Here is a 19,541-nt window from a genome sequence, read left to right on the forward strand (position 1 = left end):
TGATTGTGTAAGTGTAATTGTTGGAGAAACCAGCTAGAGCATTGGATTTGAATGTCAAGCGCTAGGCAATGTCATGGGGACTCCACGGGGGTGGTCATCCGAGCGTACGAGTAAGATGGACTTCGGCTATGCCGAAATAATTATTTTCATGCGCTATTTGGTAGATCGTGTGATATCTATTGAGGCCACAGAGTATGTTTGTGTGAGAGTCAGATATTCCTCTGAATCTGACTCGGAGCAGAAGTGGCTTTGCACTGTGTGAAGAAATTCTGGAGCCGTTGTCCTGATTCGTCTACTTGGGCCATACTTTCTAGGTCCGAGACTGACGTTGAAGAGGGTCGATGATACCGTCCAAGAATCACTGATTCATAGCCTAGGCGCAATTGGCTTATTCGGAAAGTACGAGTATTCTTGGTACATGGCACAATAACTTTGATAACAGTCTGAAATCGCTGTTGAGGCTGGGTTATCCCAGATGGCTAAGAGGCCGGCTAAGCTGCAGCGCCGCCGTCCACCGGGACGACGGCGCCAGTCATAAAAGACGCTTCGTCGCCGAGCAAGAAGGCAATCAACATGGCAACCTCGTCAGCTTGGCCTTTCCTCTGCAAAGGCAAACTGGAGTAGGTGTTCGTAGTTTGACTTGAAGTAGAAGACGATGTTCCTGCAAGCAAACTGTCAAGCATGGGTGTCTCAATAGGACCACTAGCACAACGTCAGCCTTCGTGCCTGGAACTTGAGATATGATTCGAGCATACGGAGCAACGGCATTGACTCGAATACCCTGCGATCCAACCTCTTTCGCAACCGTTTTGGTCAGTCCAACCACGCCATGCTTGGAGCAAACATATGCCCCCAGACCTGGCCTTCCCGTGATCCCGGAAAGCGAGGAAGCATTCACGATACTTGCTCCCCGTTTCATGACTCGGATTTGTGCTCGCACACAGTACATTAGACCCGTCAAATTGATGGCAATCATCCGGTCCCATGTCTCGTTCTTCAGGTCCGCGATGTTGGTGAACCCCAGCTCAATGCCCGCAATATTTGCGGCGCCATCAAGACTGCCGAAATGTTCCACCGTGGAGGCAATCCACCTGTCGACTGCATCGCTGGAGGAGACATCCACAACTGTGCCGATGACTTCTACGCCTTGACCTTTGAGGTCGCTCACAACTTTGTCTAAGTTGGCTTTCTGAACATCCGCCAATGCAAGATTTGCACCTCTTTGGGCGAGGACTTTCGTGAGCGCAAGTGCGATGCCAGATGCGGCACCAGTAACGGCTACAGTTTTGCCCTTGAAAGACATTTTCGGGGATGCAAGAATGTGGTCTATCTTCTGATCGAGCGTTTAGGTTGAATTTGTGCAGTACGTTTGACTAAAAGGAACAATAGCATCGTAGAGATGAGTCAGTTTCGGCTCCCCGCCGCCGTGCCTCGGTCCGGGGGTACGCCAGTCATGGTTGGTCTACCTGGGACGTGGAAGTAAATATTCTCGATTTTTACTCGTCTGCGAAAAAGATGTCGAATCAGCCTAGGTACCAAGGTTGCACGGAAGATTGTCACTGTCAGTCAGACAGCTATGCACAAATGTTTCACTGCGCTGCATTGGAGGCAGGAAGGATGATTAGAGGGATTTCCAGTGGTTACGCTGAAGGTCGGCTATTTTCATTCTGGTAATTCTTCCCCGGTCCCTTCAATTTTGATTGGGAAGAATAGAACACGTTAGCTCATGGGATACCCTGAGGGAGCTCGTAGAGACAGTGGCCCGCTGTCTTGGGAGTGATTGAGATCAGTGGCCCGCAAAGGCCGCTAGGGAGCAAAGAGCGTGCAGCTAGAGAGACCCGAGCAAGCAAGCCCTGCTGTGTTCCAGAGTTTTACCTAGTGTATTAAGATCCATGATGAAGTGCTTGAGTGCCATAGACCCATGAACTCTGTGCATACCAACAACCGAAGTTCGAAAACTCGATGCCCTAACTTTCGGAGCAGAGGAACAGTCTCCGAGTCCAGCGACGCTACTTTCAGGCACCCGCAGCCCCCACTGGTAGGTTTCCCATACAATAACTAGTTGAAGTAGGAGTAAAACAGGACGAAGCATTGCAACGCATGTAGCATCTTATCATGTGGTGACAATCTAGATTGCCAAAGATTTGTGTGTTATCTCTTCGGCGATCGCTTAGGGTTAGCCTGCATTGCCAGTAAGAGACCGAGGGCCATCCGGGTGTCTTCATGATAGATCTGTGTCAAGACCTCTTTCGAAAATCTTGAATCCATTTCGCAGTGTCTTCTTGCATGGCTTTGGTCAGAGCATGACCAATCCCATCGTAGCCGATAACTTGGACCCTCGCCTTGGGCAACTGTTCCACGAAGGTTTGCGATGGTTCCCACGGCACCAGGTTGTCCTCGTTTCCTTTTATGATGAGCACAGACTTCTTTGCGACTTCTTCAATGTTGGGTTGTAGCCTTCGGACGGTTGCAAGGAAAGAAGGGGGCATGAGTTTCCTGGAGTCTTTCGCATGGACTCGCATCTGCAGCAATGCCGCAGTATCCGGACAGCCGATGATGACTACGCCCGCATTTACGCGAGGCTCTTCATAAGTGAGACAGGGGCCTTCTTCCTCTCACCTGGGGCGACTTACCATTAGAAAGGACGTGGTAAGTCACATGGCCTCCTAGTGAGACTCCAACACAAAAAATGTGCCGGAAGACATAGCGCTCATCTGGAGAGATGAACATTGGCAGCAGGTCAATGAGTAGGCTCACATCGAGACTCGTGCCGTACTGGATTGAGACTTGTGTCGCCAGGTGTAAGCCTTTGGAAAGTACGAGCAATGTAGTTCTCAAACTCACACATATCCTGGCTGTCGGGAAAGGTCAGGTAATTGTCTTCTGGCTTGCGATCTGAGAACCTACGCGTGCATGTCGTTTCCATCCGCCCATGTCAAATTAGCCTTTGGGTTCAGGATGCGGTGGCCATGATTCCGTTGATCGAAGGACACCACCAAGGTCTCGGGGTTGGCTGCCAAAATTGCGGTCCCCAAATCACGGAGGGCTTCTGCATCGCTGGTGCGGCCGTGCAGGAGGAATACAAGGTCAGGGTTCAGTATCTTCGAGAAAGCAACAGAGATACAGCCGCGAATATGGACCTGAAGACCAGACACCTCGATTGTGGTCTCATCCCTTGAGGAGTCGATGTAGCTCCCTGACGCCATCTCGCAAGCTTTGAACATTGGTTGCTGTGGGGGACACAACAACTACAACCGAGAACGATGATGTTTTGGTCTCGTTAATTGGGATGATGCAGTATTCCGTGCTCACATTTCTCGCATCTGCCACAGCTATGTCATATAGTGCCCAGAGCGCGCAAAGCTGTGGACGACGGCCTTCCACTCGCCGCCATTTGGCAGCAACTCATGTGGAGACGAGCTACCTGCCGTGGCTAACACGGCAAAAAAGTAGCCGTTCAACGAGCCAATTATGATGCTTGCTGCTAACGCTTCATGCATCTTCACACCAACGTCAAGGTAAAGTGGCGGAAGAAATTAATCAGAGATGGAAATCTGCCATTGAATGCTGTGGCTGATTACTCTCTAGTTCCGATTCGTAAGAAAATCTATTATTCCCCTTAGAGCCTTGCTTTTGCCACTTTTCGCCAAGGTCTGAACAGACACCTGGGTCCGCAGCACTCTACTGGCCTCCCCGACAGGAGTATTTTATGGGACCGAATATATCCCAAAGCCGCCAGCCGTTCGGCGTCCGTCTCTCTCTAGAAGACAGCAAGTGCGTTAGGTGGAGAGGCCACACCTCCTTTCACATTCAAGGGCGCGCTCGTGATGAAAAAAGTCCACCGCTTGTGGGCTTTGCATTTCTCGGCCAGACCTTCGAGATCCCACATTTCTCCAATCGGCATTCCCCACCAGACCAACAGATAGTCGTGCAGAGCTGGGCAGTCAGTAAAGGCCTTCCAGTGTTATGGGTCGCATACAATATTCTTTAACAAAGGGTTGTGATTCAAAGGCAGCGGCGTCACCCGCAACGGCAGAGAAGTGATTGTTCCACAACCACTGCACCATCGCTTCTGATGCTTCTGCACCGATTGAATCCGAGGATCGCATGACTTTGTTCCGTTCGCTGTCGTTGAAGCACATGTTGTAAGCCTGTAAGAGTCCAGTGCGAAGAAGCAGGATGTCGCCCTTTTTGATAACGACACCCTCTTCCCTCAGTATTCGTTTGATAACATCGAGCGATATGACCTGCGACGTTGACGCTCTGATCTCCACCCCATTTATCTCTGCCCAGGAAACAAAGTCAACAAGCACGCCGCGACCCACAATTCCTCCACGTTCGCTCCATTCTACATTGTCAGTGGTAATTGAGCGTATGCAAGGAGGCACGTACGATGCATGCTGATATCGTTTCCCTCCAATACGTCGTCATGCATGACTCCGTTGTAATGCTGTCGGGATTCGGCATGACCCCAATGCCCTGCAATGTCAATCACAGTCACGCAGACACTGTTTCAGAACTGACTGAAGCCATCCCATTGTGAGCTTGATTGCGTATTGAACGTCACAATATCGTCATAGCAGCAGATCGGCATGCCATATTCTTTGCCCACATCTTTGATAGTATGCTGGAATTTCTCTCGGTAGTACGGGGATGGCGGATTTTCGAGGGCCCAACTGAAAACAAGGTAGTAAACTTCAAAATGCCTTTGTCTAACAACATAGGCCGGCTTACTTCAGTGCAACACTCTCGCCAGTGATGATCTCTCTGGACGCTGCCAGTACGACATCCGGTGTCAAAAGATTGAGCGTGCCAATCTGGTCTTTGACGCCATCCTTGTCAAACAGGCCCTGATTCCATGGTCAGCGTTACAAACACTGGCGTGTTACACACGAACCCATGCACAGCCTTTTGGGGCGCCTATAACTGGTGGAAGCTGGTCAAACGTAGGCAGTGGTTCTGTACTCATGGTTTGTCTTGCTGCTTGAATGTGTGATATTCCAAAGTAAACCTTGTCGCATCCATTAGCACGTGTCCAGCAGTTACACGGATAGGTACCGATACGAGGTGCCGCCAATCTTTCCTGAATTGTGACCATGTCTTGATATTATGTCAGCATGGCACTTCACGGCCGACGCGGCAAAGAGTTGCCGATAAGGAGGATACTACGGTATACATTGCAAGCCAAAAGTTCCGAGCATTGCGATGGGCCGGAAGGATGGCCATTCCCAGAGTCCGTTTACCACTCTATTGGTTTACAGGGCGCCGTGCCCATAATGGTGATATCTACACGGCACGGAAACGCTGTGCCGAGAGAAAACATATCTTGCCCACTGAGAGATAAGCTGGTGTGGGAGGCGGGCATTTAACTGTGCTTAGCAAAGCACTTAAACAACCGCATTGTTTCATAGCGTTGCAGACTTCTACCTACCTTGGGCGTTGGTGCATCGTAACACTCGAGAAGATGGCGATTCGAACTAAGCTAAACGTCCAACCTCAACACGCTACTTTTGCTGCCGAGATTTCGGGCATCGACTTCACAAAACCACTATGCCCAGACGTTATCGCCGAAATTCAGGGTGCGATTGACAAGTATGGCGTGCTTGTATTTCGCGGCGCAAACCTGGACGATGATGGTCATGTTGCCTTTGCGCAGCAATTCGGCCAGCTGGAGCCGACACCGGCCGCCAGTCTCGGTGTCAAGACACGTCTTCCAAGCCCGTACATTGGGGACTTGGCAAACGTCGACCATAGCAACCAGTTGAAAAAGTATGAAGACAAGATGTCTCGGCTGTTCGCAAAGGGGAACGAGACATGGCATGCGGATATGCAATACCACCCACGACGGTGCAAGTACTCGACTCTACGCGCAGTGCAACTTCCCCCCAAGGGAACTGGCGGCGAAACCTTGTATGCGGACTCTCGTACAGCATATGACGACCTCAGCCCGGAAACCAAGGAGAAGATCAACGGCCTCGTCGCGTATTGCTCGCTTCTTCACAATCGGAGAGATGCTGCCCCGGATCTGTACAAAGGTGTCGACGTGATGGACTGGCCAAATGCCAAATGGAAGCTGGTCTATCCGCATGAAGGCACGGGGCGGAAGAATCTATACGTCACCAGTTATATGCACAAGATTGAAGGAATGTCACAGGAAGAGAGCGACAAGTTGATCGCAGAACTCAAAGCCCATGCATGTCAGCCCAAGTATGTACACACGGTATATTGGGAAAACGACGGCGACATGGTCATGTGGGATAACACGGCCGTGTTACACCGAGCAACCGACGGATCAGGATACATTGGCAAGTATATTCGGGATGTCCGTCGCACTAGCTGTTACGACAGCGGGAAGTATGCATGGGGTGAAAATGACCCAAACGACCCATGGATCATCAAGCTGCCAAAGGATCCTTTTGGTGCCCCAAGTGCATAGGCTGGGAAAGGATTTGGGTACTGCAAAAATGCATGTTAATTGGCATTGAATGTACTAAGATAATTCACGACCATCTCAATTACTTCAATGTGGGCTCTTATGCCATGGCAGAAAGGAGCTGGCCGCAAAATATGCTATCGTGATCAAAGCTTCGTGCCTGTTGAGTTTTGTTGGGTCAATTCGATTCGCGTCGTCTTTCACGAGTTTCAGCCATAGTTCTAGCTCGAGACAGTTCCTTCTCAAGTTGGTTATGATAAAGGCTACAGTGATGCCGAACGGTTTGCATACCCCCGGATATCCATTCAGATCTGAGGAATTATCAATATACTTTCTACCAAACCTAGGCCCTGGGCCATATAACGACTTTGCATGCCAACTTCTACGACGATTCTTGTTACGGAAGGTGGCACCTACGCCTAGTGCCTTGGCATACCTTTACCTTTCTCTGTACGATCCGTATCTCTTTCATAGATCCATCCATTCATTCAGAAGCCTTCTCGCATCAATTCTTACAGTTGTGTTTTTTCTACTATTCGGCTTCATTGCAGACGGAGTACCAATAGCTATGGAAACACGACTCTCACTATCAATAATCGAGTGCTCGGTAATGTTGCGCTGCTCCACTCCCGGTGACCGGTTGTCCCGGCCGTCGTGATAGAATATAGCACTCGTACCAGCATATTTCAGTGGGAATGGCCACGCAAGTAGAAGCCCAGACCGTCACGAGCTCGGCCGCCACCACCCCTTATTTTTTCCCGTTTAGGCATGGGTGCGGGGAAGCACGCGGATATTTCACGTGGGAATTTCTTCTCCACGGGGAACAGAGCCGTGAACAGAGCCGTGAACAGAGCCGTGAACATAGGCGGGTGAACCTACAGTCTTGGTGGTAGGGTAGTACAAGTACCCTGCTTAGTGCCATGTCCGCAACACAAAAGTTCTGCCTTCATCCCTCTGGATCTTTCCCGTCCTCTGTACACACAAACATCGGATCTGGTGATTCTCGTTTTGACGCAATGGATAACACAACGCAGGAGAAGATCCACGATGTCAGAATTGAAGACTCCTCGCAACCGGGACTCGCTGGACCTACCGACAAAATCCAGCATTCAGAAGAGCATGTGCCGGCCGAGCTCATCAATGGCGTACCATACTGGCGCACCAAGCTTTTCCTGGGATCCTTCTGGGCCATTGGCTTCGGTCTCCTTGCCTGTTATGCAGGCTTTGCAATGCCCGCAAACACCCTGGGATTAATTGACGCCGACATCGGTGAGGTCCGACGTTTTTCCTTACTTTTAGCAGTTGCTGAGTGACAAAATAGGTCCAAGTCCCAACATAAATTGGGTTGCCCTCGTGTGGACATTGACTGTCGCTGTGGGTTATACTCTTGTCGGACGTCTCAGCGACATTTTTGGTCGACGATATTTCTTTATCGGCGGTGCTGTGCTTGGTTTAATTGGAAGCATTGTCGCGGCCACTGCGAAGAACGTCAATGCATTGATTGGTGCCACCGTGCTTCTCGGGTTGGCCGCTTCATCCCAGATCTCTTTCACCTACGTGACTGGCGAGCTCGTCCCGGTCAGACATCGATTCATCGTCAACGGCCTGATCAATTTCGTGAACATGCCCGTTGGCGTTTTCGGCCCAGTCATAGCAAGGTCTTTGATTCTGCACACATCTGCCGGATGGCGCTGGAACTACTACATATGCATTATACTGAGTAGGTGACCTCTCTATACGACCCGAATATCCAACTGTTTTATGCTGACAAAAGTTACAGATACTTTGTCTCTCATCCTGTGGACACTCTTCTACTTCCCACCAGATTTTGCCCACCTTCACAAGGTCCGTTCTCGCTGGCAAGAGATCAAAAGCATCGACTACGTCGGCGTTTGCCTATTCACAGGCGGCCTACTTCTTTTCTTGATGGGTCTGTCCTGGGGAGGTAGTCAATATCCTTGGAGGTCTGCCCACGTCATCGCATGCATCGTCGTCGGATTCGCGACTATAGTGGCCTTCATCCTGTACGAGACGTACTCCGGGGTTTATCGTCCGTTGGTACCAATGCACATCTTCAGAGATTTTCAATACGATGCCATTGTCATCCTCACAACAGTTGGTGGCATGATCTATTACTCCATGACCGGTGCGCATATTCCTTAGGCCAGAAAAACGACATACTGATATTCCATAGTGATCTACCCGACCGCTCTTACGGTCCTGTATACAACCGATACAATGAAGGTCGGCTGGCTCTCTTGCGCCGTAGGTGGTGGAACCCTTTCTGGGCAAGTCATTGGCGGCCTCATCGCGATGCGCATTGGCCACATCAAGTACCAAATGATCTTCGCGGCAACTATCATGTCGGTCTTCATCGGAGCATTAGCTGCTCAGACCAAAGAAACCGTACAGTAAGTAGTCGCCTTCAACATTGGGCTATCTTGGGACCCACATTCTGATTATCTCACACAGCTTGTCTTCCGCCTTTGCAACCTTAGGATGCTTCGGTCTCGGCTATGTCGAGATCCTGGCAGCCACCGCGGCCACTTTCGTGATCAAGAATCAAAAACAAATGGGCACGCCGAACGGAATCTTCGGAAGTATCCGAAGTGCCGGCGGAGTCCTCGCAACCACGATCTACCTGACTATTTTATCCAATACCATGACCAAGAACACCACAACAATTGTCATTCCCGCCCTGGTCAAGGCTGGCTTACCCAAGACATCTTTGGCCGCATTCCTTGTGGCCCTCAACAGCGGTGTCGCCTCAGCAATCGAGGCCGTTCCCGGGGTAAATGCAAAGATTATCCTGGCCGGCTCGGAGGCATTGGTGGCTGCCTACACGGATGCATTCCAGAAAGTATTCCTCGCCAGCATCGCATTCGGTACTTGCTCCGTCGCGGCCGCTTGCGTGCTCAAACCCTTCACCAAGGAGGAACTCTCCGGTGCTATCGTCTTTCACTTGGGTAAGGAAGCCGTCCACAACCGAGGTGACGGAGCCGTGGAAGCGCATGCGGCTGAAAGTGAAGAAGCGCCGCTCGATTAAGTTCTTGTCTGGATATGTCGGTAGCCGGGTTTGGGTGGGCATGTAAACTTGGGTTATTGTAGTATATAGTCTTGTGTAACGCATCTTCTTCTATACGATGATTGGAATAGTTTTTGACTTGCTTATTCCATTGCTCGTACGCGTTTGAATCTTGATTCGAGGTTAAACTTATCGTAAACCCCGGCACAAGAAGTTGTTAAGGAGATCATTACGTGGACAAGCCGTTACGACCACGACCATGACCTCGACCTCGCCAGTCAGGAAGAACTTCAATGTGATCTAACATCATAAATGGACGTTTCTTTCGTGCATGGGACCGATAGTCGTCTCGAGCTTCAGGCTTGCAGGTCCAAGACGATCCTTCCTGCGAGACGACCAGAATGCATTTCTTCAAACACCTGGGTCAGGTTTTCCATGAGCTCGAGTCGATAGTGAACCTTGACAATCCCTTTCGCAACCAGATCTAAGACTTCGATGGCTTCCTCCTGCGTCCCAACCGAGGAGCCGACAATACTGAGCTGTTTGGCGATGATGTTGACGGGTACTGATTCCCGAATTGGCTCCAAAACCTCAGGAATGCCAATAGCAACCAAAGATCCACCGTGTTTCAAGAACCCCAGGGCCTGCGCATATGCCTGGTTAGCAGCCGCACAGACCAAGACTCCTCTGGCGCCGCCGCCGGTAGCTTTAATGACCTCTTCTGTAATTGTTTTGTCATCTTTCAAGCTGAGAAAGACCTCAGCACCACTCTTCTTGACCACGTCTTGCTTATTCACAGCGTCAATGCCTACTACTCTCATGCCCATTCCGTTGCTCGCGATCTGGCAGGCGAGATGGCCCAGCCCGCCACCGGCACCCATGACGACCATCCAGTCCCCTTTGCCTGCCCTGCTCTTCTTCAAGGCACTGTACACCGTCAAGCCGGCGCACAGCATGGGTGCAGCATCAGCACTGTCCACTCCTTCGGGGATCTGGGTCAAGCACCGTGCGGATGTAATAGCGTACTGCTGAAATGTTCCCGGGTAGTAGTACCCGCTGGCCTTGCCCTTTTCACAGTGTGTGGGCGCACCGTCCCTGCAAGGCTGGCATACGCCACAGAAATATGAGATCCACTTGATGCCTACTCGGTCACCAACTTTGACACCGCTGCTTCCAGTATCAGGGCCAAGCTGGACAACGATGCCCACGCCTTCATGGCCGCCAATTTGTTCTTTCGGACAGGGGAAGGGATATGTTGGTGAGTTGGTCATGATTCCATAGTCGGAATGGCAAACGCCCGAGTGAGTGAGCTTCACCAACACATCGCCAGACCCTGGAGATGGCGTTTTGAGTTCCAGAACCTTTGTCGAGATATGACCGGGTACGTCAAACACCGCAGCTTTATGTTTAGTAGGCACATCGGAATGCTCCGCCGCCATTGTCGAGGATCCTGACTAGAGAAGCAAGGTATTGTTTGGAGTATGATAATGACCACGCAAGGAGGATGAAGATGCGTGGCAAAGATGGAAGGTAGAGGTAAGTTGAGTCTTCCTCCGGGTAGAAAGTGTGGGGCTACAGTTTTGTTCCGAACAAGCTACCTTCATCGTCGGTAGAAGGCAAGTCCGGTGGCGAATGACCCGGTATGAGAACATATTACGCTTTGCGCCGACAGGACTATTTATTACTTTGGCTAATGGTTGTCGGACTTTCGGCCGCTGTCAACTCTAGGTAAGGCATCATGATCCAGATGTATCACATCAATATTCGAGCCCGACCAGAGCCCACTGTGACACAGTTTTTTTGCAACGTGATATTTTCAAGGGGAGTCTTTTGAAGCCGCATTAAAATTCCGCCAATCCCCCGAGGCCAAGTCGGACATCTCCACAAAAACTGACTAGACAACAGAAGAGCCGGCAGCATGCATACCCCACCATTGCTTGGGAACTTCCACATAGGCTCGGGAAGCTCGGAGGTCTTTCACGCTGAGGTCGATTGCGAGCAAGACCATTACTTACATTCTAGAAACCAGTAAGTTATATGGTTATGGAGCGCATTGATTGAAGCTACTTTAACTTAGAATCCCAGCTTAGGGTATTATGGGATATAGACATATTTTGCATAAATACGTGATCATGTTAAATACATCCTAGCAAATTCAGCCTGTGAAAGCAGCTCTTAAAATATTACTGCCATCCTCTTCGTAGCTTGATGGGCTCTCATTTGGTTAACCATATCATTCAAATCCTCCAGCCTCTTTAAATCCACCTCAGGTTGGATTCCATGTCGAACAGAGAATTCAAGCGCCTTCCCCATTCTTTGCGGGATACCTGTGCTTTCACTCTTGATCCTATACATCCCCAGAACCATGTCTATAGCAGACACTTCGATCGGTTTGTATGGAATACCAACAACCATTAGTAAACCTCCTACCCTAATAATCGATGGAGCAGACGAGTACGCCCCTGAAGCATTACTGAAGACGGCAACAGCATGAGCTCCTCCATTGGTTAAAGCCTTGATCTTGTGGACGTATTCAGGCTCTGTCTTTGAGTTGAATATCGCGTCTGCGCCTTGTGCTTTACAGACACCGAGTGTCGCATCGTTGATATCGATAGCGACGACCTTTAGTCCCATGGCTTTGGCGTACTGTGTTGCAAGCTGACCAAGACCTCCGGCACCAATAACCCCGAGCCATTGACCAGGCTCTAGGTTGCACGAGTCCACACTATGGAAAGCTATAATATCGTCAGCAAACAATAATTTAAGTATAAAACTAGATGCTTGCGAAACTAGTTTACCTGTAATACCCGCACAGAAGAAGACCGAACTTCGCTCAACCTCCCATTGCGTGGGTAGAATGATTGCACTTCGCCAGTCCACCACAGCATATTCCGCGAAAAAGCCATCGATGTTGCGACCCTGGATCTTGGGTTCTCCTTTCTGACAAAGCATATTATGGACCATGCATCCTTCACATTCAAAGCAACATCCGATGATATATAAAAAGCCAACAGCGTCGCCAACCTTGAACCCTTTCCCCTCTACACTTTCATGTACCTGACAGACGTAGCCTACACCCTCATGGCCCGGTGTGAAAGTTGCCCCGATCTGATCCATTGCCATGATGTCCGAATGACACAGTGAAGCTGATGCAATTTTCACCAGAAGTTCATTTGGTCCCGGTTCAGGAACTCGTACATCATTAATCACAATTCTTTTTTGATTAGGATCCCATTGTCCTGCTCTCATCGTCCGAGATATTGAAGCCATGCTGCAGTCTGGTTCGAGAGATCTCGTACTATGCTTACAGGTCTTATCGTCCAGTCTTGGAGATCAAGTTGACCCTGTTGTTGCAAGATCTCGTCATGAGCATGAACAAAGGTAGTAGAAAAATTTAGATCCTGAATCAGAAGAGTATTACCGTCGAGACAGCAGATTAAATCTGAGGAGTAGATTGGGACGGAATCGGCCCGGAGTTTTCGTTGCGCCCAGTAAAGGGTCCCACATTCGACCGTTTCATGCGGCTCAGGACGTTGACTACTACGGGTCTGGGCTTGCTATATTTGCCGAAGGAGGTGATAAGGGAAACGGGCTTACCTGGGCATTTTCGAGCATCAAAACAATGGAATGAAGCAAGGTCTTCGCTTGCACGAAAGCCTATCGAATCCCGAGTCAACGAGGCTCGAGAAGGCAAATGCCACGGGGTCATTCCCCTGTTTTAAGCATATCGGCCCGCGTTGGCCGTGTCATGTGCACATTAGGTTATGGACACCGAGACTGGACCTTAACAGCGCACATATGACTGTGGCACATTTTCGATCACACAGTCATGCGAGAATGCTCTTGATGTGACATAGCTGTGCTGCTGCAAAACGGCTGTGTTACTGACCTAGTTAACCGCTCATGAAATGTCGCCCCACATATACAGATCTAACTATCCACCGTTGAGGGTTCCGACAGATTCATCGCTGTCAGAGTTTCTGCTTGAAAATAATCCTGACGACACTCCTAGGGACCAGGTCATTCTCTCTGACTACGCCGAACCATTTAACACGATAACATATGGCGGTCTGCGCAGTACCGCCGCTCAGGCAGCTGCTGGCCTCAAGCAACTGTTTAAAGTGAATGAAGGAGACTGTATCTGCATCGTAGCAGAAAATTCGGTAAACTGGATTCTTCTGGCACATGCTGTGCATTGGTTCGGAGGGGTTTTCAGGTAGGACAAGTCGGATTCAGTCACGGCTGGCTTTTTCTAAAGCACCCAATATAGTGTGGTCAGCTCACTGGCGACATCTTCTGAGCTCGTCCATTACTTCGCGATAGCTGAGCCCGAAATTGTTGCTACCACGCCGGAGAATTATGGCAAGGTCATGGACGCATTACAGATAAGCAACGAGTGTCATAGATCTCCCAAGTGCCTGCTCATCGAGGATGGTTTTCCCAACTCACGCTATCCAGATCATCTTTTGGTGAGCATCAAATCTCTATCTTTCCTCGTATGCAGAACTCACATTCCTCTGCAGCAGTTTCCGCGGGATGTAGTAAAAGAGGGAGGACCGCTCCTCCCTCCTTTCCGTCTGCCCAAAGACGCGCGCCAAGTTCCAGCGGCAATGGTTTTCAGCTCTGGTACAAGTGGAAACCCGAAAGGGGTCCTGTTGAGCCATTATAACCTGATTGGAAATCTACTATCTTTTCGGGCAACTGATCCTCTGCTATACAATGGCTTCCAGAGGGAGGTGTTCTTCCTTCCATGTAAGGCCTGTTTGGTGTCTGTTGATATCCATGTCTGATCACTTACCAGTTGCCCATATCTATGGGCTTGCTGTGGTCGTTCTGGGATCTGCATTCAACGGCTGTCATGTCGTGGTAATGAAACGTTTTAACTATACTAAGTACGTGGAAAGGGCATCCGAGATACGGGCAACGATACTCAGAATGGTTCCGTCCACCGCCGTGGCTATGGCCAAGGACGCGAATATTGATAAACTGGATCTAAGAAGCGTGCGGTACATTATGTGCGGAGGTGCACCTTTGCAAGCCGAAGTCGTCCGAAATCTTCAATCACGGATGGGAGATACCCTTGTTGTCTTCCAAAGCTACGGGTTAGGAGAATGCAACTTGCGTCTAGTTCAACGTCATGCTAACAGGTTCTGCCCTCTCCAATCAGCTTGAGCGAAGCCTTAGTATCGACTCTAAAGGGTCAATTTCCAGCAAATAAGGCCGGAAGTGTGGGAAAATTGTTCGCGGGAGTGTAGATAGGCCATTCCAATATGATAAGGGAGCTAGCTGACAAGTTCTAGACAGTTAAGGGTTGTTGATGATGACTTCGTGGATGTGACGCCTGGTACGCAAGGTGAATGTGTCGTGATGGGTCCTTCAGTCTTTATGTACTTCACTCTATTCGTGGCGATAGGTCTCCGGTACGGCTAACAGCTTCAGGGGTTACGCAAAAAATAAGGAAGAGACAGCAGCAACGTTCAAAGACGGTTGGTTCCTGACTGGTGATGTGGTTAGAGTGGATGAAGATAACTATATCTGGGTAACAGAGAGGAAAAAGGAACTAATCAAGTACAAAGGGTAGGTGATAACACCTTTACTAATCATACCACGCTAACAACCTCGAAGATATCAAGTCCCACCGGCTGAACTTGAAGGTATCCTGCTCTCGCACCCCGAAGTCCTGGATGCAGCAGTTTGTGCGACTTGGGATCAAACTCAGGTGACCGAGCTCCCGACCGCCTATGTCAGCCTGCAGAAATCCGTTGCCTCAGCAGAGATACCATATGTGCTACGTGAGATCCGCAAATACACGGAGGCTAAGATATCTCCGTACAAACGCCTAAGAGGAGGAGTTCACCATCTCCGACAGATTCCAAGAGGAGCCAACGGCAAACTTCTGAGACGGCTACTTCCAGCACGACTTGAGGGCGAGAAGAACAAAAGAACGCCGAAGTTATAGACCTCGTGGAACTTGAGACTTCAATCGTATTCAGCATGATTCCAGCTGGTATCCTAGGCAATGAAACTTCCGCGATGAAGATGGTTCGTGCATGCAAAATGAGGATTAAGCACAATGGGACAACCCATCGCCAAGTAGCCTATGTCAGGAGCAACTTTCATGCCAAATCATGATCATTCGTTTGGAAAGAAGACACGCGGCCACATTGACGTTAGACTCTAAAAAGTTTCCAGGATTTTCAAATGGTGATATCATTAGTTCAGTCTACGGACGAAGATAACGTTCATAAGCATGGAGAGGTCAAATACTTCACGATTTGCAGCCGCTCAACCTGCAACAAGAAGCCATGATCAACTTACTTCTGCTAGGAAACGGATCGAGTGGCCATCGGATTGTTCTTAGCTGCTCTAAAAAGATTAGTAGCAGCCACAGGTACGGTCTATCTATGCATACACTGTGATCTGAGCTCTAGTGTCCGATGTTATTTAATGTGGGGATAACGTACCAGGATGTTACATAGCATGTTACCAAGTAATGCGCTCTGAAGAGACAACAAACAATAGCTTTCGAACTGTAGTGGTCATCTCTGGCTGCATTAAATAGTACGAGCTTAGAAAGCCCATTGATCTAGCCAAATCTTCATCCACGGTCCATTGACAACTCGCAGCTGTGCCATGGTCTGGCTGACTGTGACGCTGTTGCGAGTCTCGAAGTTTTGCTGTGATGATGTCGAATTGAGTGCCTTCTCTAGGTCGATGAACCAATCCAGTATCTTAAGCGCAGGTTTCAACTCGACCTCTGCTTGATCATCCTTGTTACCCTCGATCAACTTGTCCACCCACTCTTCGAGTGTGACAACCTGCATTCCCGGGTATTGCTCCACGATGACCTCGGTAAGGCTTGACCAGTCTGCCACTCTCGGGTTTACTAGATTGTAAATCTGGAGGCCCTCTTTCTTGGCTAGCGTTATATCAACGATGATGTTTGCCAGGACATCCACGGGGATCCAGTCCACCTGCAAGACCTTGTTAGGTATACAGCCCATCGCCTTTGAGGTTTTGATTAATGAGGGCATCCACTCATTCTCATTCCACTTGCCACCATCCGTGGTAAGAGGTCCTGCGATCTGCCCGACACGAAGAATGTTCGCCGTGATTCCTGACCTCTCAGCTGCTACTTGCAGTATTCGCTCCGAGACGTGCTTCGATTCGCCGTACCCTATTGTCTGAGCGACGCCATATTCCTGGAGCGGCTCTTCTGTCACCAGCGGATGATCAGGATAGTAGGTCGTCCATTTCCCTACCGATCCTATCGAAGATACAAACGTAAACTTTGGCCGCCGTGCACCATCAATGACGAAGTCGACAAACCTCCTCACTCCACGAATGTGAATGTCTTCAAATGAGCTCAGGCTGTGATTGAAATCCACCTTCCATGCATTATGGATGATGAGGTCGACTGTGGTCAACAAATTCTTGTAAGCCTCTGTTGACAAGCCAAATTGCACATCTCCGAAAGATGCAGTATGGAACGTGACGTTACTTAGATCGACTTGAACACCACGCGACTCGAAATCTTTCACATGCCGTGACTTGGCATTGACTGAACGGTTGAGGCAGTGAATGTGTGATATATGTCGTGATTTGACCAAAGCCTGCAGAATCCGGCTCCCCAAGGAGCCCGTGGACCCTGTCAAGATGATGTTGAGGCAGGATTCCTGGGTATTACGACTTAATGAACTGGAATTGTTCACAGAAGAGGCAGAAGTCCTTTGGTCATCATGGTCGTTCTTGGAGGTCGAACACTCTCTTGGTTGGAGTGGTTGCTGTGGGAGTCCCTTCGTGTATTTGTCGCATAATTCGCTCATGCGAGAAATGCGCTCAGCCTCGAAGTCTGTAGCCCTCCCTGCAGTCACTGGATCCCTTCTCAAATGAGCACTGAGTGTTGAGGAGAGAGTCTCCAGTGTCGGATTGGAGTAGATCAGCTTGACATTGATCAGACGTGCGTGCGCTCGACCTAAATACTCTGTCAGGATATATTGTAAGCCGGTAGCCAGTTCCATTGTCAGAAGAGAGTCAAGTCCAACGTTGAAGAAGTCCCCAGTCTCCACGTCTGCGCTATGCGGCAGCAATCGGGTAATGTAATCCACGAGGAATTGCCTCAGCGCCACCGGATCCTGCGGATTCCTCAGTGTAGGAATGTCCCGCATTTTTCGTGCGCTTGAAGCATAGTAGAGCTGGTCGATTCCACTGGCATACAGGTCCGTTGTCTTCTGACGTACGATGGTCCCTTTCCCAGCCCTAATGAAGGGTTTTCCAGACGTGCTTACGGCAATGTAGGTTTTGGAGATCTTCCCGTGAGCTGGCCCGTAAGCATTCGCCATCTGCACTGTTGGCCATATCTCTTCCACAAAGGACTCGGTATCCTCGGGTTGCACCCTGGGTTCGATCAACAAGCTTGGTTGGAAACGGCTTTGGCCTACGATGATAGCTCCCATTACTGCTGGGTGACTCTCTATGATCTTCTCCATTCCCAGCGGATTCAGCTTCTCACCATTTGAGAGTACGAGAACATCATCAGTCCGTCCTCTGTACTGCCATAGATTTCGATTGGTAGGATGTAAGCCGAAAAGATCTTTTGTTCGCCATTCCTTTACGCCGGGAAATGTTTGTTGAACAGTCCGAATCCAAGTTAGTCTGGCATCGTGATTGAGGACCTGCTCATAGATGTCGTTCCCTTGATGTTGCATATCTACCCCGTATGCTGGATGCCACTCAAACCACGCCCAATGCTCCCTCCGTGGGAAGAGACATGGCACGATGCCCGTTTCTGTCGAACCGTACATTTGACCAACATCGGTCACTTTGCTTAATTGATCTCCTGCAAAGGGTGCAAGAGGTCCCCCAGCGTACATGATAAAGTCCAGTTTGGCAGCCTGCTCAAGGCCTGCTGGAACGCGCACAAGCTGTTCCAGTATCGCGGGCGGGCAGTAAGCCACACGAACTTTCATTTGAGACATTATGGCACTTAAAGTCTCACCTGTAGCTGGCTGGTCTGGTGGGAACATTACGAGTGTCGACCTATACAGGATTGGCAGCACTACTTGTGACTGCATGCCTCCAATCTTCAACAAAGCCCGTATCAGCTCAGCACCTCTGTCATCACAGTTCGGTATTGTGGGTTGCAGCTTTAACTTACATGGAAGGGCGGAAATGAGCAAATAAAGTTGCCATTGTCGTTGAACTCGAAGCATGAATAGTCCATGTTCCTTCGACCGTCAACAGTAGGGATTTTCCGGAGGTTGTCGAGGATACCCCAAGTAGCATTCGAAAGAGTAATCGGCTTTGGGGCGCCTGAGAATTCAGAATGTTAGTTTCAGATTGCTCTTGCGACCATTTTCCGGCGCACGAAACTGACCAGTTGAACCTGAAGTGTGACAGATGAGTGACGGATCGTCGAACGCATCCGCGAAACTCTTCTCGTATCGATAATGTTTGGGAGGCGCCTTTCCTAGGAGATCGTATAGACCCTCCATACGGAAGAGGTCCAGTTCTGGCTTTTCCCGCTTCCAATCTTGTACTCTAGTGCTCATATCCGAAGAATAAAAAACCTTTGTGCATTTGGTCTCCCTCAATAGGGATATGTTTCCCGCTAGTGAATTTCGCGCTGAAGGGAGTAGAACCTATTGATAGTTTTCAAGTAACGTTAATGTTGGAACTTTTCAAAAATGTATTGCGTTCGAAGCTCGCATTTCACTCACCACATAGCCAACTTTGATTGCCGCTATCATCATGATCACATAACGTATGTCGCTTGCACCAATGTATGCGATCCTCTCGAAGACCCCTTCACTGGGTTTTCCCTCAACCTGCTCCAGGATCCAGGACATAACATTGATAGCATTTGCTAGTTCTTTCATACTCACATCTCTAAACCCGTCATTGACGTCCGCTGTTCGTGGGATCTTTGCATAAATTCTTTCCGGGTGGCTTAAAGCTAACCCATCCACGATATGAGGCACTAATCTCTCTCCATAGGGTCCCCCAGCCGGTGAGATTGCGGGCATGGTTGGAAGTGTGACCTTGGCTGCTCCTGCGCTACGGGAGGTGTGAAGGTATACAGCT

At 49.6% G+C, this 19,541-nt stretch overlaps 9 protein-coding genes across 9 annotated transcripts; 3 read left to right on the forward strand and 6 right to left on the reverse strand.

The window, feature by feature from the left end:
• Positions 1 to 322: 322 nt before the first annotated feature.
• On the reverse strand, positions 323 to 1,335 carry EDD37DRAFT_573745 (oxidoreductase). Its single transcript, XM_062814371.1, has 2 exons — positions 756 to 1,335; positions 323 to 702 (listed from the first exon to the last, which is right to left on the reverse strand). The coding sequence occupies exons 1-2, from the start codon at positions 1,301 to 1,303 to the stop codon at positions 492 to 494; spliced, it is 759 nt and encodes a 252-aa protein (XP_062676381.1). The 5' UTR covers positions 1,304 to 1,335; the 3' UTR covers positions 323 to 491.
• An 824-nt stretch (positions 1,336 to 2,159) lies between these two features.
• EDD37DRAFT_662305 (Alpha/Beta hydrolase protein) lies at positions 2,160 to 3,206 on the reverse strand (the record flags this gene model as incomplete). The annotated part of the gene is made up of 4 exons (XM_062819154.1): positions 2,160 to 2,584; positions 2,634 to 2,786; positions 2,845 to 2,855; positions 2,908 to 3,206. The coding sequence occupies 4 exons, from the start codon at positions 3,204 to 3,206 to the stop codon at positions 2,238 to 2,240; spliced, it is 810 nt and encodes a 269-aa protein (XP_062676382.1). The 3' UTR covers positions 2,160 to 2,237.
• Positions 3,207 to 3,586: 380 nt separating this feature from the next.
• EDD37DRAFT_619797 (uncharacterized protein) lies at positions 3,587 to 5,042 on the reverse strand. Its single transcript, XM_062815878.1, has 6 exons — positions 4,898 to 5,042; positions 4,735 to 4,850; positions 4,525 to 4,676; positions 4,393 to 4,479; positions 3,980 to 4,348; positions 3,587 to 3,936 (listed from the first exon to the last, which is right to left on the reverse strand). Exons 1-6 carry the CDS (start codon positions 4,967 to 4,969, stop codon positions 3,761 to 3,763), a joined length of 972 nt encoding a protein of 323 aa, XP_062676383.1. The 5' UTR covers positions 4,970 to 5,042; the 3' UTR covers positions 3,587 to 3,760.
• A 422-nt stretch (positions 5,043 to 5,464) lies between these two features.
• On the forward strand, positions 5,465 to 6,436 carry EDD37DRAFT_662307 (uncharacterized protein; the record flags this gene model as incomplete). The annotated part of the gene is made up of 1 exon (XM_062819155.1): positions 5,465 to 6,436. One exon carries the CDS (start codon positions 5,465 to 5,467, stop codon positions 6,434 to 6,436), a length of 972 nt encoding a protein of 323 aa, XP_062676384.1.
• A 1,013-nt stretch (positions 6,437 to 7,449) lies between these two features.
• EDD37DRAFT_672711 (fungal trichothecene efflux pump) lies at positions 7,450 to 9,479 on the forward strand (the record flags this gene model as incomplete). Its single annotated transcript, XM_062819452.1, has 5 exons — positions 7,450 to 7,702; positions 7,755 to 8,153; positions 8,214 to 8,579; positions 8,628 to 8,844; positions 8,906 to 9,479. 5 exons carry the CDS (start codon positions 7,450 to 7,452, stop codon positions 9,477 to 9,479), a joined length of 1,809 nt encoding a protein of 602 aa, XP_062676385.1.
• A 167-nt stretch (positions 9,480 to 9,646) lies between these two features.
• EDD37DRAFT_105786 (alcohol dehydrogenase II) lies at positions 9,647 to 11,198 on the reverse strand. The gene has a single exon (XM_062809169.1). It carries the CDS (start codon positions 10,895 to 10,897, stop codon positions 9,815 to 9,817), a length of 1,083 nt encoding a protein of 360 aa, XP_062676386.1. The 5' UTR covers positions 10,898 to 11,198; the 3' UTR covers positions 9,647 to 9,814.
• A 435-nt stretch (positions 11,199 to 11,633) lies between these two features.
• Positions 11,634 to 12,728, reverse strand: EDD37DRAFT_672713 (alcohol dehydrogenase; the record flags this gene model as incomplete). The annotated part of the gene is made up of 2 exons (XM_062819453.1): positions 11,634 to 12,193; positions 12,257 to 12,728. The coding sequence occupies 2 exons, from the start codon at positions 12,726 to 12,728 to the stop codon at positions 11,634 to 11,636; spliced, it is 1,032 nt and encodes a 343-aa protein (XP_062676387.1).
• A 571-nt stretch (positions 12,729 to 13,299) lies between these two features.
• On the forward strand, positions 13,300 to 15,611 carry EDD37DRAFT_573755 (acyl-CoA synthetases/AMP-acid ligases II). Its single transcript, XM_062814372.1, has 8 exons — positions 13,300 to 13,674; positions 13,729 to 13,927; positions 13,982 to 14,210; positions 14,260 to 14,560; positions 14,626 to 14,709; positions 14,759 to 14,845; positions 14,898 to 15,035; positions 15,084 to 15,611. The coding sequence occupies exons 1-8, from the start codon at positions 13,367 to 13,369 to the stop codon at positions 15,415 to 15,417; spliced, it is 1,680 nt and encodes a 559-aa protein (XP_062676388.1). The 5' UTR covers positions 13,300 to 13,366; the 3' UTR covers positions 15,418 to 15,611.
• A 416-nt stretch (positions 15,612 to 16,027) lies between these two features.
• On the reverse strand, positions 16,028 to 19,483 carry EDD37DRAFT_672726 (uncharacterized protein; the record flags this gene model as incomplete). Its single annotated transcript, XM_062819454.1, has 4 exons — positions 16,028 to 18,541; positions 18,616 to 18,770; positions 18,835 to 19,099; positions 19,178 to 19,483. 4 exons carry the CDS (start codon positions 19,481 to 19,483, stop codon positions 16,028 to 16,030), a joined length of 3,240 nt encoding a protein of 1,079 aa, XP_062676389.1.
• Between the last annotated feature and the right edge of the window lie 58 nt (positions 19,484 to 19,541).

The sequence above is a fragment of the Exophiala viscosa genome, assembly GCF_022695815.1.
Source record: "Exophiala viscosa unplaced genomic scaffold EDD37scaffold_1, whole genome shotgun sequence".
In the NCBI taxonomy this organism is placed as follows: Eukaryota; Fungi; Ascomycota; class Eurotiomycetes; order Chaetothyriales; family Herpotrichiellaceae; genus Exophiala; species Exophiala viscosa.